This window comes from Stegostoma tigrinum, chromosome 1 (assembly GCF_030684315.1).
Source record: "Stegostoma tigrinum isolate sSteTig4 chromosome 1, sSteTig4.hap1, whole genome shotgun sequence".
Classification (NCBI taxonomy): domain Eukaryota; kingdom Metazoa; phylum Chordata; class Chondrichthyes; order Orectolobiformes; family Stegostomatidae; genus Stegostoma; species Stegostoma tigrinum.
In genome coordinates this window covers 109536705-109556184 of record NC_081354.1, presented here as the reverse complement: position 1 = coordinate 109556184, position 19480 = coordinate 109536705, and the positions used below count along the sequence as shown (strand labels likewise).

Genomic DNA, 19480 nt, shown 5'->3' with positions numbered 1-19480 from the left:
ATAGAAGTATGGAATGCTTCTCCATAGACACCAACAAACTGTTGCTGGAGTCGTAGGGCCCATAGTCTTTGCAGTATCCAATGCACCAGCCATTTCTTGATATCACATGGATTGAACAGAATTGAATTGAATTGAATTTGTGATGCTGAGGAGTTCTACAACAGACCTTAAGCATTTAATGTCTTTGCTTTTGAATTTCTTTCCCAAGTACCTAGCTCTCCAACTCTTGCTCTTGTTTTAAGTACATTCATAAAACTCCGTTTTTTGTCACATTTCCAAATTTCTCCTTTTTGTCTCAGTATCCATTTTCAACTGATTAGGCTTTATGAAGTACCTTGGGTTCACTTTCTCCGATAAGAGTGTTTAACTGCTATTGCTGAGGTTTGCAGATATTTCTCATTGGTTGGTTGCTTGGTGTTTAGCTCTTTGAACTGCATTGATACCTGTGCACATTGTAAACCTTTGTTCTATGAATCAATGCCTAAGCTCTCTAACTCTGATGAGCATGATAAATCACGATTCAAATCGAGTGAGTAAACAACTGGGAACGTACTTGTGAGGATTGCACATCATTTGGGCTGAAAGTCTCTTGCGTGTGTTGATTATTCCTGCTTGCATCAAGGCACTCAGTTGAGCAAACCAAAAGAATGCTTTACTGATGTTAATACTTGGGTTTTAAAACTTTGAGCATTGCAGCAGAAATAATTTGAAAATTTTGCCACTGGCATAGGGCAAAGAAATGCAGATGTGAATGACAACTCATTGTTCAGCAAAACATGAAACATAAATGTAAAATAACAGATTAAAATAAACCCCACAACATAGAGGTGCATTGTAATTTAATATGAACTGAATAAAAAGTCCAACATGTTGCTATGATCCTAGAACAGAGCATCAAATTTATTCTATGATCGGACTAAGGACCAGTAACTTTTATCTCCAAAGTAGGCAAAGAGATGCAGGGGATTTATCAAAAAAAATCAACATGATTCCACAGTTTTTCATTGGAATGGCAATGGTGCAATAGTAGATAAAGAGACCTTGGGACCTGATTTTGAATCCCACCATGATTAATGGCAGAATTTGAATTCAATAAACATCTGGAATTAGATATCTAACAATACCACAAACTATTTGGTTCACAAATGCTCTTGAGGGAAGGAAATCCACCATCCTTACATGGTCTACCCCACATGTGACTCCATATGCACAGCAGTGTTATTGACTCTTGACTGTACTCTGAAATAGCCAAACATGTCACTCAGTTGTATCAACAGCAAAAAAGTCTCAAAAAAATTGAAACGGAACAGACCACCTGGCATTGACCTAGCCACCAGAATTAACAATGGCCTTTTAACTTTAAAATTTCTTCTTAGCAATATCTAGCTAGTATCAGCACTAGGAATACTCTTTCCCACAGATGTCATATTTTGTACAAATTATCTCAGACAATACCACCACAATCCCTGTTATGAAGTAACAGGAATGTTGGCCTGGGAGCCTTGACCATTGGCTTTGGACTCTGGAGGTCTTGTGGCATCATACGGAACATAGGCATGGAAATGTCCTTCGAATTACCATGTTCTGCTTTACCCTCATCCCAACACTTGAAGCACTGAAAGTAGCATCAATAAAGAAAATATTCGTGGTCAGCAATTTCAATGTCCATGCCCATGACTGGCTCATTAGCACCATTAAGGATCTGGCAGTTTGATCAGTAAAGGACAAAGCTGCTAGACCAGGTAGAACAGCACCAGGCATGCCTAAACATGCGATGTGTACCAGGTGAAGCTACCGAACAGGATTACTTGTATGCCAAGCAGCAAGTGATGACCAAGAATATGTGTTTTGATAACCATTGGATCATATCTAAACTCTGCAGTACTGCCTTGTAGAGCCATGAATGGTGGTAGATCATTGAACAATGCACTGAAGGAGGAGGATCCACAAATATTGCTATACTCAATTATGGGACAGCCCAGCATATCAGTGCAAAAGATTAGGCTAAAGTATTTGAAACAATCTTCAATCAGAATGCTGAGTGGATGATCCAACTTGGCATCTTCTGGAGGTCCACACTGATGCCTGTCTTCGGCCAATTTGAATTGTGACTGGGCTGGTTGAATTGGAGGCAGTGAGGACGTATTCCCTGGCCATAGGATTCACCATAAAGGACCAGGGTCTCAGGATATGCAAGGGGCCATTTTGGACTGAAATAAAGAGAAATTTGTTCACTCAGAAGGTGGTGAATACAAAGCTGTGGAGACTAAGCCACTGAATGTTTTTGAGAAAGCAACGGATAGATTTTAAGAACATAAAGATGTCAAGGGATACAAGAAGAATAGCACAGAATGGCATTGAGATAAAGAAACAGCCATGATTTGTTAGTTGGTGGAGTGGTCTTGATGGCCAAATGACCTGCTCCTGCTCCTATTTTCTATGATCTTATGTTAAAATCTCACCACTGTATCTTGTGTAATCTAAATTCACTTTATAAAATCTGGAACTGAAAGCTAATCTTAGTAATGGTGACCTTGAAACCATAATGAATTGTCATAATAACCCCTCTAGTTCATTCACATCTTTTAGAGAAGGAAATATGCCACTCTTACGTGTGACTTCAGACTTATAGTAACGTGACTAACTCTTAACTGCTGTCTGAAATGGATGAGCAAGCCACTCTGTTCAAGGCCAAGTTGAAACAGATAACATATGCTGGCCTTGCCAGTGATATCCATGTCCCATGAGAGAGTGAAAAAAAGCTTCTAACCAGAGGTGGGACAATTTTCTATTTCCTTGGAAAAAAGCCAGTCATTCTCTGCTTAAATTAAAGCTGCCACTCTGGTGGAAGAAATAAAACACTAATTACTACACTTGCAAATATATGGTGTTTGTTGAGCTTGAAGGTAGTAAATGCACAGAATTTCCAACTCTTACAGCCTGCAGGTGACACCTGGATTTGCTCAATTTGTAGTATCAACAAACAGTCAAAGGCATTGTATAATGTGAAAGCGAAGGACATTGATGATATTCTGGTAATAGAACTGTAAGGTAGAAATTGCTGGAAAAATTTAGCAGGTTGGGCAACATCAATGGAGAAAAAACAGACTTAACAATTCAGGTCCAGTGACCCTTCTTCTGAAGAGGTGCTCCAGAACTAACCATACCCCAAACCATGCTTCTCCAGTACAACCAACGCATTGGCATCTGTCTGACAATGTAGAAAATTGTCCAGGTCTCTCCAGCCCAGAAAAAAAGCAGGGCAAATCTAAGATGGACAATTACAATCTCAACAGTTTACACCCAATTATTAGCAATTAAAAATGTCATTAACAATATTTTTAATTAGTACTAATACAACAATGATATAGTCATCAATCTTCAGATGGTTTACATTACAGTCACTTGGCCTTCATGGAAACATGGATGAAAGAAAGACTGTCTTTGACACTAAGGTGTTATTTGACCAAGTGTGGTTTTCAAGGAGCCTAAGCCAAACTGAAACCGATGAAAATTAGAGGAAAGGTCTGGTTGGAGCCATACGTAATGTAACAGAACATAACATAACGATTGGAAGATTGTTAGAAACCAAACATCTTAGCCAAAGAACATCAATACCAGAGATTTTCACATTAATCATCAACTGCTTCACAATTGACTTCTCCATCATTCAGTCAGAATTGAGAATGTTTGCTGATGATCGCACACTGTTCATCACCATTTATGACGCCTCAGATACTGAAACAGTCAGTGTGCCCAAGCAGCAAGGCTTCGACATGTTCAAGCTTGGGTAATAAGTGACAAGTAGCCTTTGTGTGACACAAGTGCTAAACATTTGATTGATTGATTTATTGTTGTCACATGTTTATTGTTGCTCCATTTTTGCAGCAGCAGTGGGAGCAGTAAGAGCGAGAATCGGGGGCTGGCGAGAAGGCAGGCTTCCCATTTAAATACTTACCTCGTGGAATCAACGGCATCCATTTTTGCAGCCGCAACAGGAGTGGTGAGAGCAAGGACCTGGGGACTGCTGGGAAGAAAGGTTCTTCCGGCAGCGGAGCTCAATGGGAGCGGTCGAATTGCACTCTCGTCCTACAAGCAGAATTTAGGGAGTTAGGAGCCAAGTTAAAAAGTAGGACCTCAGAGGTAGTTATCTCAGGATTGCTACCAGTGCCACGTGCTTGTCAGAGTAGAAATGAAAGAATAGGCAGGATAAATGAGTGGCTTGAGATGGTGCAGGAGGGGAGGGGTTCAGATTTTTGGGACATTGAGACTGGTTCTGAGGGAGGTGGGACTATTACAAGTCAGACAGTCTGTACCTGGGCAGGACTGGAACCAATGTCCTAAGAGCTGCTTTTGCTAACGCGGTTGGGGAGGGTTTAAACTAATGTGGCAGGGGGATGGGATCTAAATGAGGAGCTTAGCGGACAGGAAGGAGGTAGTATCTCAAGGAACTAGATAATGAAGTCAGTCAGCGTGACTTGGGTGAAGAGTAGGCAGACAGCAGATGATGAAGGCAAAGGGACGGGCGGTCTGAACTGCAATTATTTTAATGCGAGAAGTGTAGTAGGTAAGGCAGATAAACTTAGGGAGTTTGGAGAAGATTTGTAGCTCAGGTTGAGGTTCTGGATGTGAGTTTGCTCGCTGAGCTGGAAGGTTAGTTTTCAGACGTTTCATCACCATTCTAGGTAACATCATCAGTGAGCCTCCAACGAAGCTTCGTCGGAGGCTCACTGATGATGTTACCTAGAATGGTGACGAAACGTCTGAAAACTAACCTTCCAGCTCAGCGAGCAAACTCACATCCAGAGATGAACTTAGGGCTTGGATTGGTACCTGGGAGTATGATGTTATTGCTATTACTGAGACTTGGTTGACAGAAGGGCAAGATTGGCAACTAAATATCCCAGGATATAGATGCTTCACGCAGGATAGAGAGGGAGATAAAAGGGGTGGAGGAGTTGCATTACTGGTCAAAGAGGATATCACAGCTGTGCTGAAGGAGGCCACCACAGAGGAACAAAGAACCAACAGCAAACTTTACGGTAAATGGAAAAGCCTTGGGGAAAACTGATGCAAACAGAGATCTGGGTGTTCAGGTCCATTGTACCTTGAAGGTGGCAATGGAGGTTGATAGAGTGGTCAAGAAGGCATACAGCATGCTTTCATTCATCGAACAGGGTTTTGAGTACAGGAATTGATAGATCACGTTGCAGTTGTATAGGACTTTGGATCGGCCACATTTAGAATACTGCATACAGTTCTGGTCGCCACATTACCAAAAGGATGTGGATGCTTTGGAGAGGGTGCAGAGGAGGTAAACCAGGATGTTGCCTGGTATGGAGGGTGCTAGCTATGAAGAGAGGTTGAGTAGATTAGGATTATTTACATTAGAAAGACGGAGGTTGAGGGGGGAACCTGACTGAGGCCTATAAAATCATGAGGTATAGACAGGGTGGACAGAAAGAAGCTTTTACCCCAGAGTGGGGGACTCAATTACTAGGGGTCACAATTTCAAGGTGAGAGGGGAAAAGTTTATGGGAGATATGTGTGGAAAGTTCTTTATGCAGAGGGTGGTGGCTGCCTGGAACGCGTTGCCCGCAGAGGGGATAGCGTGATAGCGTCATTTAAGATGTGTCTAGGCAGATAGATAAATGGGCAGGGAGCAGAGGAATACAGATCCTTGGAAATTCAGTGACGGGTTTAAACACAAGATTTGGATCAGCGCAGGCTTGGAGGGCCAAAGGGCCAGTTCCTGTGCTGTAATTTTCTTTATTCTTTGTTCTTTATGTACGTGGTAAATTTGCAAATGCAAGGCTTTGCACTTTGGAAAAAAGAATATAGGCATGGACTATTTTCTAAATGGTGAGAAAATTCTTAAAGCAGGAGTACAAAGGGATCTAGGAGTGTTGGTCCAGGACTCTCTAAAGGTTAACTTGCAGGTAGAGTCCGTGATTAAGAAAGCGAATGTAACGTTGTCGTTTATCTCAAGAGGGTTGGAATATAAAAGCAGCAATGTGCTTCTGAGACTTTATAAAGCTCTAGTTAGGCCCCATTTAGAATACTGTGTCCAATTTTGGGTCCCACACCTCAGGAAGGACATACTGGCGCTGGAGCGTGTCCAGCGGAGATTCACACGGATGATCCCTGGAATGCTAGGTTTAATGTATGATGAACGGCTAAGGATCCTGGGATTGTACTCATTAGAGTTTAGAAGGTTGAGAGGAGATCGAATAGAAACTTACAAGATAACGTATGGCTTAGAAAGGGTGGATGCTGGCAAGCTGTTTGTTAGGCGGGGGAGACTAGGACCCCTGGGCACAGCCTTAGAATTAGAGGGGGTCAATTTAAAATGGAAATGAGGAGACATTTCTTCAGCCAGAGTGTGGTGGGCCTGTGGAATTCATTGCCACGGAGCGCAGTGGAGGCCGGGACGTTAAATGTCTTCGAGGCAGAGATTGAGAAATTCTTGATCTCGCCAGGAATCAAGTGCTATGGGGAGAGTGCAGGGAAGTGGAGTTGAAAGGCCCATCAGCCATGATTTAAATGGCAGAGTGGACTCGATGGGCCAAATGGCCTTACTTCCAGTCCTATGTCTTAGGGTCTTATGTGATAGTGTAAAGTTGTTTTGCATGCTCTATAAACAGATTAAAACCATGCTAAGTGCATCAGGGTAGCAGAACAGTGTGCAGAATAACATGTTATGTCCACAGCGAAGGTACAGAGAGACAGATCAGAATTAACATTTGAGAGGTCCATTTGAAAGTCTAATAACAGTGGGGATAAAGCTGTTCTTGAATCTATTTGTACGTGTATTCAAACTTTTATGTCTTTGCCTGACAGAAGAGGGTGGAAGAGAGTATAACCAGGGTGGGAGCGGTCTTTGATTATGTTGTTTGCTTTCCCAAGGCAGTGGGAAGTACAGTTGGAATCAATGGTCAGAAGGCTGGTTTCCATGATGGGCTGGGCTGTGTTCATTATTTTCTGTAGTTGCTTGCGGCCTTGGGAACAGCAGTTGTCATACCACGCTGTGATGCAGCCAAATAGGATGCTTTCTAGGTACATCTATAAAAATTGGCAAGAGTACTTACTAATGTACCAAATTTCCTGAGCCTCCTGAGGAAGTAGAGACATTGCTGTTGCTTTCTGGACTGTTGCAGCAACATGGATGGACGAAGACAGATTGTTGGTGACCATATCTTGCAGGTACTTGACGCTGTCAACCATCTCCACCTCAGCACCACTAATGCAGACAGGGGTATGCCAGCTCCTTCATTTTGATAGAGAGATTGTTGTTTTTACATCATTCCACTAAGCACTCAACTTGTTTCCTGTATCCTGTCTCATTGTTGCTTAAGATCTGACCTACAATGGTGGTATCATCAGCGAGCTTGTAAACGGAGTTGGGGTGGAATCAGGCCACACAGTTGTGAGCATATAAGGAGTATAGTAGCAGCTTTGCAGGGCACCAGTGTTGAGGATTATGGTGGAGGCGGTGTTGTTGCTTATTCTCACTGATTTTTGTCTATGGGTCAGAAGTCAAGGATCCAGTTCCTGAGGGGTGTAGCAGAGACCTAGGTCTGAGTTTGGATTTTAGTTTGGTTGGAATTATGGTGTTGAAGCTGGAGATGTAATCAATAAGTGGGAGCCTGACACAGGGATCCTGGCTATCCAGATGTTCCAGGGATGATTGGAGGGCAAGGAAGATGGCATCTGCCATGGACCTATTGTATTGGGAGGTGAATTAAAGGATCAGGGAAATCTAATATGCTGGAGTTGGTGCGAGCCAGACTAACCTCTTCAAGCACCTCATCATTAGAGGTCACAGCCATCGGGTGGTAGAAATTGGAGGCACACTGCATGATTTCTCTTTGGCACTGGGATGATAGTGGTCTACTTGAAGCAGGTGGGGGCTTCAAGTCATAGTAAAGAGAGGTTAAAGATGTCTACAAATATTCCCGTGAGCTAGTCCACACAGGATCTGAGTGCTTGGCCAGGGACTCCATCTAGGCCAGTTGATTTCCATAAATCAGCCTTCTTGAGCGTGAACCTAACACCTGCAGAGTGACCATGCGTACAGGTGCACCTGAGGCTCTTGGAATAGGTGACATCATTTCACTGACCTTCTGTTCAAAGTGAGTGTAGAATACATTTTCAACAATCTTATCATTTACCCTCGACACTGAATAATATTATTACTGCTGAATCCTTCACTGACATACTCAGCAATATCATTGACCAGGAAATGAAGTGGGCCAGCCATATAACCGTTTCCACAAGAGCAGGTCAGAGACTGAGAATTCTGGAGACAACATCCGTCTCCCAAAAACCTTGTCCAACATCGAAAAGGGAAAATTCAGGGGTGTGAGGAATCCTCTTCCCTTGCCTAGATGGGTGTGACTCCACCAATAGTCAAGCAGACCTACACTATTCAAGGTAAAGCAAAGTCAAAGTTAATCAACACCCCTGCTGCCACCATAAACATTCACTTCCTTCCTCAGTGAAGCACTGTGGCAGCAGTAAATATCATCTACAAGATGTGCTGCAGCAACTCACCAGCAACAGTCAAACCCTGATCTCTAACAGATTTAAAATCATCTGCAAAAGAAGAATAAACCCTGGAAAAGCTTTCATACTCAGTGAGTAGTTATGGTATAGAATGCACTGTCTAGAAGTATGGTACGGGCATGTTCAATTGAGGCCATGACGAAGCATTGTGTGATTATTTGGTTAAAAGTAATGTGCAATGGTTTGAGGAAAATGCTGGAGATTGGCACTAAGTAATTGTGCTCATTTAACAAGCCAGTGTAGGCACAATGGGCCAAATAGCTTCCTTCTTCATCATAGCACATCTGTCATCTGGAAGCACAAGGGAGGCAAATATATGGGAACACAACCAGCTGCAAATTTTCATCCAAGACACTCACCATCCTGACTTGGAAATATATCATTATTCCTTCACTGACACTGGGTGAAATACTGAAATTTACACCATAGCATCCTTTTGGATATGCCTACACCAAGCGGACAGCAGCACTTCAAAATGCCTTCTCAAAGACATTAATGGATGGACATCAAATGTTGGCCTTTCTGGCATTTTTTCTGCCACATTTAAAAAAAAACTAAAAAGTAACTATTTCACTGCCCCAGTGCATTTTGCATCAACTAATTTTTTCAGCCCTTTTTATTGCTTTGGGGAGTAGAATGGAAGGAACAACTTGCTTTACAACAAAACAATCCAGCACGTCCCGTTTTGCAGTAACAATATCGTACGTTAGTTTTGTACCACTCTTGTGAACCCTGAAGTACCATCTCAACGTGCTGGACAAATTTACAATAGGCAGAAAAAGCCAAGCAATGAGGAGATGAACCTGATCATTCCGAAAAACAAACTAAATCATCAGTAACCATGCCAACAATCCAAAACAGGTGTCTGACGAAGGGGAGGCCAGGGTAAGGAAATGGCAACTAGGTACAACGGGTACAGTATTAAATGATGAATGGTTTACTACTATCGAAGTTTACTACTGGGATAATGTCATATCAGCTTAAAAATATATAATCATTTCAAAAAGGACTTTCTTTGCTAAAGATTGGTTATGGCATTAGCAAATGGCTCAGAGAAAGTTGGGTAGGAGGCAGGACTTTGGCATATTGTTAGCTATGGTTTCAGCATGGCAATAAACTCTAAGTTTAATTGCCTGATTACACCTCAGATTAAGCAAAACTGGATAAATAAAACCAATGGGAAGGCCTTGTCATGATATTTTCTAAGGATTAGTTTATTCTATTCATTTAAATGTATCACAAATGGAATGCATCTATCTTCCTCCTCCCACTTTTTGAAATCATTAGCAATTAACCAGCTTGCACTGAATTATTAATAAATGCAGTTCTACCATGAAGATCAGTAACTGCAATACAGCCCTATAAAACAGCATGGAATAAAGAGAGAATACTGAACACGTAGCTTTGCAATTCCAATTGCCTTTCAACTCATTTATGAAAAATGTGGATATTGGCAATGACAAATTACTTCCACAAACTGCTATTATTTAAAACATGTTTATATTAGCACAAATCTGTCATAAATAAAACATTTTCACTTTACCTGAAAAATATTGTCATTTCCTTCCTATTTTATTTGGCTTCCCATTGCCATTATGAAGAACAAACAACTATACTGCAATCTGTCATGTAAAAATATATTTATTCTACACCTAAAGTTGACTGTAGATCAGCTGACTTAAAAGTAACAAAACTATAGTTAGGTAATCATTGTTTTTTTTCTTGACTGTATTCTACTTTGCATTTGTGTTGAAATAAGCAGCACATTCCACCACTAGTAATTTAAACAGTGAATGCTATGATCTATACCAGAATACTCGATACATAAACAGAGATAAATGGCTATGTTTGATCTTACCTGCCTGCATTTTGAGTTCAGCTACTAAGTTCCGCATTAAATGCTGCAAGGTATAAATGGAGCCATTGAGGCACCAGATGAGGTGTCAGATAACTAAGCTGTTTTGCTCACACCGAATTTATTGTTAGAACTATTCGAACCAAGCCTCATCACCAGCTGCGCCATGTGTATTAGTGCAGATACCTTTACACCTAAAGATCAATGCTGGTCTTTATCACTGGAAACCAGATGGTTGATTTCAAACTTGCTTAAACGGCAACTTAATATATAGTTGCTAAAATGTTGCTGCATCTTGGAGAACCGGTTAGGCTGCTGTCATTTGTGAATGCAATTGATTTTGTTGGAGGTTATACAGAAACTTTCTCACAGTCTGTTCCAGATTTTTCTCCTTCTTTCTTCTTAAAAGCACAATTTCATGCTGGGTTATAGATCCACATTGACTCACCAACATCCAGCATTTGTCTAAATTGACGATCTTGTAATAGAGGTCATAGTACAGTCCTGTTAGTTCTGGTCATACCACAACAGAACTCAATCATGTCCTTCGCTCATTTGTACATAACACTTTCAAAGAGGAATCACAATACAGTCATAGAGTCACACCACGGAAACAGACCCTTCAGTCATACCAGTCCATGCTAAACTTAATCTCAAACTAAACTAGTCTCGCCTGCCTGCTCCTGGCCCATATGCCTCCCCAACCATTACTATTCATGTACTTATCCGAATATCTTTTAAACATTGTAATTGTTCCCACATCCACCACTTCCTCAGGATGTTCATTCCACACAAACCACGCTCTCTTCTCTTATCTAAAAATATGACCTCTAGTCTTGAAATCTCCCAATTTAAGGAAAAGACAACTACCATTAACTCCATCTACTCCCCTCATTATTTTAGACATCAGGAACCTAGGAGCTAGAATGACATCAGAAAACACTTTGTCACAAAGAGTCTTGGAAAATCTGAAATCTTGAAATCTGAAATTTGCTAAAGAAGCCAAACATGACTGCCTCTTTCATCCCAAGCCTGAGATGAAAGAGGATAAATGGAGTTAAGACAGACAGTAATTCTTGTTACAACCTCCCTTTCAGCAATGCATCCGGAACAAAATGACAAGTCAATGGGGTATTTGTCATTTGTGAAAAATGTCCTGACTCAAGGAGGGATCATATGCTGCCTGTCAATCCAGTGTACCTCCAAAAGCTGCGCATGAATCTTGTGCATTCTGACAGGATTGAGAGCTGCCTGTCACTGTGTGACATTTCTACTAGGATTGAGAGTTATACATGAAGATCCATGGGACATTGTAGTGAGATAGGGGTCATTGGATATCTCAAGGATGTAATATTTTTAATAACCCTGCTCAGTTATGAGACACTCCTGGAGCAGGTGGGACTTGATCTGATGCTTTCCGGCTTAGTGTGCCACAAGAACTCCCATCACCAGGATGTATGTGTATCCCGAGGAGCTGAAAAGATAAGCTTAACAGGCTTAAGACAACATTTGAAATAACTCCACAGAGGTCAGTATCCTGTCACCAAGTCACTCTTTATTTACACAAGAAGAGTCCTTGACTTTAGTTCTGCTTCTTTAGAATCAGCTCTCAGTGCCAGAATCTGATATTTCTGTTTATATCTGTCAGCCAGGGCTCCCTGATTGGACCAGATTAACAGCCAAAATCAAGGAACTCATGTCCTACGAGGTCCAGCTAGCTGATCTTGTTACAATCACTACATCTCTCCCCATCTAAGTCCAAGGACATAGGCCAGTTCTTATTCTTAGAGAGCCTCTTAGAGCACTTTAGCACTGGGTCAGGTTCCTCCAACTCAGTGTCTGATAAGGGCAGCATGAAATGCACAGGAGCTTGCCTCTTGCACCAGGAACGCCTTGGTAGAATTTCACTTTCTTTTAGAGGCAAAGGCATCAAGGCAGTTACATCTGTCCTGTCAATCTCTGATTCTGAGAATTGTCAATGCTTGATGGAGAGGATGAACCTACAGGTTCCAGCAGCCTTCCTGTCTGTTCTGAGGGGTAGGGCACACTTTGCTCCAGCACAGTTTGTGAATTGGTGGATTTCATATAGTCCACGTGCTTGGTCAGACTATTGTGCCTGCCCAAATTTTACATGTCACTAGTCCTGTCCTTGTGTTGATCATGCCTACAATCCATGCAGGGCCACTTCTGTGAGCCTTACACCAAACTTTGTCTCCTGCATCAAACTGTCTGCCTCACCTGGTGGGGTCTTGTGTCTAACGCTAACGTTCTTGATACTATTCCACATCCCCCCCCCCCACCCCCATGTCTGGAAAGATCAGACTTACACTGACAGATTTGATCTGCACCAGGTTATCTCCACCTGGCCCCGAGCGGCCAACCTAACCTCCCGGCCACTGCCCATTTCAACTCTCTGACCCACTCCACCTCCTACACGACTGTCCTCGGCCTTCTCCAGTATTGCAGCAAACTGGAATGCAAATTTGAAGAACGACATCTTATCTTCCACCTGGGCACCCTATAGCCCAGAGGACTCAACACTGAGTTCTCCAATTTCAAATAATTTTGCCAGCCATCCCCTGCCTCCCATCCCAGCTCCACCTCTTCCCTTCCATTCCAGCTCCTGAGTGTCCCTTCCAGCGACCAACCGGATTCATCCCTCCCATCGACCAATCAGGTCGTACATACCACTAGTGTCCATCACTACCATACCTCCCTCTATCTGCAGCTCTCCCTACTGCTACATCCAGTCCTGACTTAGGGTAATACCCAAAGCATTGACTGCTCCTTTCCTCCAGATGCTGCCTGGCCTGCTGTATTCTTCCAGCCTCCTGTTTGTCTGTCAGTGCTATCCCTGTAGTTGCATGTGGGGTGGTCCTAAACTGAAATAAGAAAGGTGACAGGTTGGAATCTAGCAAGGTTGTAGGCTTTTTTTAAAACCTGCTCTTTCTGCCAGGCCATTGGATGATGGGTCGATTAAATGTCGAATCACATTCAATTTTAGGAAGTACCTATATTCCCTGCTGGTAAACAATGGCCCATTACCTGTGGCCAACATTTCTGGGCCTCCATGCATTAAAAAAATGCATGTAGTTTTTCTATCATTGCCCCCTTGTTTGACAAATGGACCCTATATGCATCCAACCATTTTGAGTGGCTGTCTACAAGGACTAAGAACATGAAAGGTCCTGCAGAGTTGAAATGCAACGTGAATGAGGGGGAGCGGCTAGCTTTACTTTTTGTCCTTGTTGACACTCTGGGCACTGGCCACCAACATGGTTATATCTGTATACAGGTCTGGCCACCAGACATTTCACCAACATCTTCGTTTTGGAGACCCTGAATATCCCGAGTAGAGTTCAGCAAGTATTGGACAGTAATCTTTGCTCAGGACAATCACCCTTTCTCCCCATAACAAAATGCCATCTTCCACGACCTAAGCTCTTTGGGTAAAATACATATTTCAATTCTACTTGTGATGGCCCTTTGGATTCCCCCATTGCCACCAGTTCTTACAGTTTTGCCAGGACTAGATCTTTCCACATCCAAAGTTTGACATTGTCAGCTGTGACTTTGGGAGTGTTTCCAGAAAATTTAATGCCATAACAGACTTTCCATTGGAGGTATCAGCAGTGGTGTATCTGCCAGTAGGAGATGGCTCAATGCATCAGTATTCACGAATCAATCTCCTGGACAGTGTTATAACTTGAAATTGCACACACTTGGTAAAAAGAGCCCATCACCGAAAGCGGCCTAAAGCTATGGGTGGCACTACCTTGTCCTCTTTATTGAGACCGTGTAGGGGCTTGTGGCTCTTTTACCCAAAGATCTTAGATCATTGAAGATGGCGTTTTGTTATGGGGAGCAAGGGTGATTGTCCTGAGCAAAGATTTACATCCATAAAGGAATTGGTGAAACTTTGACTGCAACTATGACTGCCAGTCCTTCTTTCCCTATCTGGGCATATTTGCACTCTACGCTAGCCAAAGTCCTGGATGCATAAGCTATTGGCTGTTCCTCTCCATTGTGCCACCTCTGAGCTAATATCACCCTGATGCTGAACGGAGAGGCATCGGATATCAATACCTGATTTTGCTTGGGATCATAATGTGCCAACATCTTAGACGATGCTAGTTGTCTCTATTTCACTGAAAGCTTGCCTTTCTGACCAATTCCAAGGCTGGCCCATTTTTGGGTGTTGATGCAAAGATGCCAAGTTACTTACGAAATTTCCACAATCATTTACCAGGCGAAGAAATGACCTAAGCTCCTGGACAGACAAGAGAGCTGAGGGATCTTTGATTGCCCTCATTTTATCTTCCAACGGGTGCTGTTCATTCTTGTTGACTCTGTAGGTTACTTGCAGGGGGGCCTGGAACACACATTTTTCCCTTCTTAGGCATATGCCTGCCTTAGAAAAATGCCTTGGGGGTCAATGTCCAAATTCTGTAAGTGCTCCTTATAGTTTTCCTTGTTATTTGAACATCATCTAGATCAGTGGCAAGCTAAGGTAGACTTTGCCATTGGCCACTGAAAAATTGACCAGGCTGATGATACCCCAAGTGGCAGTCTCCTATATTGGTACAAGCCCCTGTGGGTATTAACTGTGGAATATTTCTGGAAATCCTCATTTAACTGGAATCACAAGTTGGTGTGGCTCATGTCCAGCCTCATGAGGTGCAGCCCCCCTGCCAGCTTTGCATCTAAATCCTCAATACGAGGTACTGCGTATTTATGCAGTTGTGCAAAGCAGCTTACCATTTGTTTAAAATTCCCACAAAAGCAAACGAATCCATTAGGCTTCAAAATTGGTGCTGCCCATTCTGCAAACTGGACAGGTTTGATGATTCCTTCACTTTCCAGCTTCTGATTTCTGCCTCTATTTTTACCCATAAGGCAAATAGCACTGGGTAGGCCTTGCAGAATCATGGAATTGCTTCCTGGTCGACCTGTAGGGTGGCTTTGGCTCTGCTGATAGTCCCTATACCTTTCTGGAAGGCTTCTAGGTATTTAATTAAGATTTCACTCAGGCAGCCATTTTCTAATTGAAAAATGTTGAGCCAAAGCATGAGAAACCTTGCAACCAATTTTGTCCCATCAAGCTTAGGCAAGAGCCTTTTATTACAATCACTGGTATCTGAACCACCTGCTTTTCATACGAAACCAGAACTGAAGGTGTACCTTTAATCTGCAAAAGTCCCTCAGGACAGGTTCTTAGTCGAGCTGAGGTCTGGCACAAACTTAAGGGCTGGAGTTCAGAGCAAAAACTTTGTCAAAAACTGGTTCTACAATCACTGACATGGCCAAGCTGGTATCAACTTCCGTCAGAACTGGATGCCCATTTAACCAGATGGTTATTTTGATTGGTTCTGTTATTACAGGATGTTGCCTAGTAACTTAACTGTTCAGCCCAGGTGTAGTTGGGCTTTCCATGTATGAGGTCTCCTCAATACTGGCTTATGGGTTATCTTACACATTTTAGGTCTAGTAGGACTCTTTAGCTGTCTCAAGCCTGCAAATTGGCTGTAACTGCAATGGCCTGTCAGCCCAGATCCCAAAGACAGCTTTAACTGCTTGGCTGGAGCTTAGTCTTGTCTTGGGGTTTTGCTGACCTGGAGTCCCTCTGTTCAGGATAAGTCCAGAGTGAGGCTACGCAATTGCCTGCATTCAGGTGGTGTTCCCCAAGCTCAGTCAGGCTGTAGAGGGTGTCCACTTCCATGGGGATATATTGCAACTCATATGCTCCACCTGCTGCATTTTCCAATGACGAAGCCAGTTGTGGTTTGAAGCTCAGTTGGGCTTAAGCTAGCAGGTACTTTTGCATAGTTTCATCATTAATCCCAAACACCAAGCAGTCTCGAAGCATCTCAATAAGAGTTAAACCAGAGTCACATGCTTCTACCAGTTGTCTTAATGTCAAAAATCCTGAAGTTCCTGGGTTTCCCTGGTTCTTGAATTGCCAAGTCAAAATTATAGTATCTCAGAATTAGAGGAGGCTTGGGGTCATAATATTCCTTAACTATGTGTGCTAATTCTTGAAATGTTTTAGCATCTAGTGCCTCAGGGAAAGTAACACACCTAATAGCAGAGAAAACTGCAGCTCCAAAGGCTTTCAAGAGAATTACTCATTGCTTTTCATCTGCCACAATGTTGTTTGCCTAGAAAAAATAATGCATTCTTTACTAATACTGCAATCAGTCTTTGATGGCAGAGTTGAGTGAGCCAAGCTTCCTAAACAAAGGCATGATGTAAGAAATGCTTACCTGAACTCAAAGATGACCCTTGCGTGCGAGTTTCTTCAGGAACATACTTTACGTTCGTCGCCACTGAACTAATTCCATTGAGGCCAGTATCCCATCAGCTAGCTGATCTCATTACAGTTGGCTAATACTCATTATCATGTAGTTCAATAAAGGCACTTTATATCATAGAGTCAGCCCTTCCTATCAACTGATGCCAGAGGTCTAGGAATTCTGGCTTTAGGATATTAAAATAAATGAGTTAAAATAGAGGCTTCCAGTCTCCTTAAAAGAATTAAGTGACTGATCCACATCCTGAGGACAAGTCAGGATTTAACTTCAACCTACCTCTGTTAAGAGCAGATGGGACTGGGTTGGAAGCAGGTTAAGGTAGGGATTCCGTTCCTGTATTTTTAACTCACATCAGCTTCCCTCCCAACCAGCCTGTGAAATTAAAATTACACCAAAGTTACATACCATTAGAAGAGAACAATGGAGATTTGAATTAGTGATATTGCCATTTTTCTTACCATGTCAACTGAAATACAGGAACTGATCAAAATCTCCCTTCCATCTTATTGTTCAGTCCTGCTCTTCAGTTAAGCAAGGTAAATTGAATTTAGTTTGCAAAGATCTAAATTCATTTAATTTTGTTGTGCTTGAGTGAGGAGAGGGGAAAGTAAATCATAATGAAATTGCATTAAAATTAACATTAGTTTTCAGGAGCCATTAAAAAAACTACATTCAAAACAAAAACTTGATTGTTCATGCCTGTTTGTTTTGTACCAGAAAAGGCAGTTGATTGCAGTTTATCTAGAGAAAGCAATAACTTCCTGCCAGCAACTAACAGGACACTCATTGTTCAATTGGTGTTACAAGCTACTTGTGTCCCACTCTGAATGATTTCATCCACCAACCTGACTTTCAGTGGAGAATCACTTTTGTCTACTACATGCATATTAAAAACATGGAATCAATATACTCACATTATTAAAGATTTACTTAAAACATTAGCTCGTTGTCAGCAACTTGTTTTATTTATTTTTCTTCTTAAAATGATAAATAAAAGATTGAAAAAAACAGAAAACTGTTGATTTGCTGTACTCTTATTCAACTACTTGTACTGCACATAGAGCAGAACTCTACTAGCCCTCTGAACAGGGATTGAGAGGCAGAAGAGAAGACTGGCATTTTGACATGCACTGCCACCAGAATGTACACAAATCCAAATGCCTGGGTCTGCCCACCTGGGTCCTGGCACCGACACAAGATACATTTTTGCCATACCTACGAGATGCCTCCTCCTCTTCCTATGGAAACTTCAGGAATACATGGCACTGAGGTCAAAGAACTGTCAGACCAGTGAAAACTGTTTAATTGAGTACCGTCAGTAAAATTATCCCAGCAGTCCTGAAATTCATCAGCCAAGACTAAATATTTAGTCTGCTATCTCCAATTATTTAAGAACTACTGCTGGCATGACTATTACAAAGCCAAGCTAAACATTTGAACAAAGAAAATGGACCCAAGTCAAGTCAAAACTAAACAATGGCTAAATATCAATGACATACAGTTTACATTTATTGCTAAATAAATTACTTTTTGGATATGTTAAATCATTAATTTTTGACAAAGATAAGATATGCAGGATAAACAAAGGGTATGGTTTACATTGTTTTGATGGTGTACACAGAAAGAAAATAAATTTAAGTTACAATTCGGGAATGCTTTTCATCATTGGCCAAAAGTAAAGAGGAAAGTAGGGTCAAAATAGCAGGCTTAGGCATACTTCTTAAATGTTCATTCATGAAAATCTGGTAGTTTCACGTGGAAAAATGTATTTGCTTTGATGAAGAGTTGGCTCAAAACATTGGCTTGCTTTCTCCCCATGGAGGCTGCCTGACCTGCTGTGATCGCCAATATTTTTTTTTGTTTTTAAGTTTGCTGCCTCATTGCCCATCATTTGGAAATGTAGAATTGTACAACACAGAATGAGACCATTTGGGCCATCTTATCTGTGCCACTTCTTGGAAACATCTGTCTAGTTGGCAATGTTCCCCTCCTTTTTCTTCAGAACCCTGCAATTCCTGTGAACAGCCAATGGGGAATTTCAAACCAGCGTCTACAGGAAAACAACACATACGGACCAAATACTGAACTACAGGAGCAACCATCCCAACACCCACAAACGAAGCTGCATTAGAACATTATTCCAACGAGCCACCACACACTGCAGCACAGAGGAACTACGAAGAGCAGAAGAAAATCACCTATACAGCGTATTCAAAAAGAATGGGTACCCTATGAACACAGTCCGCCGATTCCTCAGCAACAAACCCAAACAAACAGACAAAACAGGCCCAGAAACCATAACCACTCTCCCCTACATCAAAGACATTTCCGAAATGACTGCCAGACTACTCGGACCTCTTGGTATCAGGGTAGCCCACAAACCCACCAACACACTAAAACAGCAGCTAATGAACTTAAAAGACCCTATACAGACAACAAGCAAAACGAACATCATCTACAAAATACCTTGCAAGAACTGTGACAAACACTACATTGGACAAACAGGCAGAAAGCTAGCCACCAGGATACATGAACATCAACTGGCCACAAAACGACATGACCCACTATTACTCATATCCTTACATACAGATGAGGAAGGACACCACTTTGATTGGGACAATACATCCATCCTAGGACAAGCCAAACAGAGACACGCATGAGAATTCCTAGAAGCATGGCATTCCAACCGGAACTCCATCAACAAACACATTGATTTGGAGCCAATCTACCATCCCCTGAGAAAAAGAAC

At 42.0% G+C, this 19480-nt stretch overlaps 1 protein-coding gene across 2 annotated transcripts in view; it reads right to left on the bottom strand.

The window, feature by feature from the left end:
- Positions 1-10468, bottom strand: part of cracd (capping protein inhibiting regulator of actin dynamics) — a 97073-nt gene extending 86605 nt beyond the window's left edge. For both annotated transcript variants that reach the window (XM_048540584.2, XM_048540668.2), the window contains exon 1: positions 10424-10468. In XM_048540584.2, coding sequence (XP_048396541.1) covers positions 10424-10460 — 37 coding nt within the window. In that variant the 5' untranslated portion in view covers positions 10461-10468. The remainder of the gene's footprint in view (positions 1-10423) is intronic.
- Between the last annotated feature and the right edge of the window lie 9012 nt (positions 10469-19480).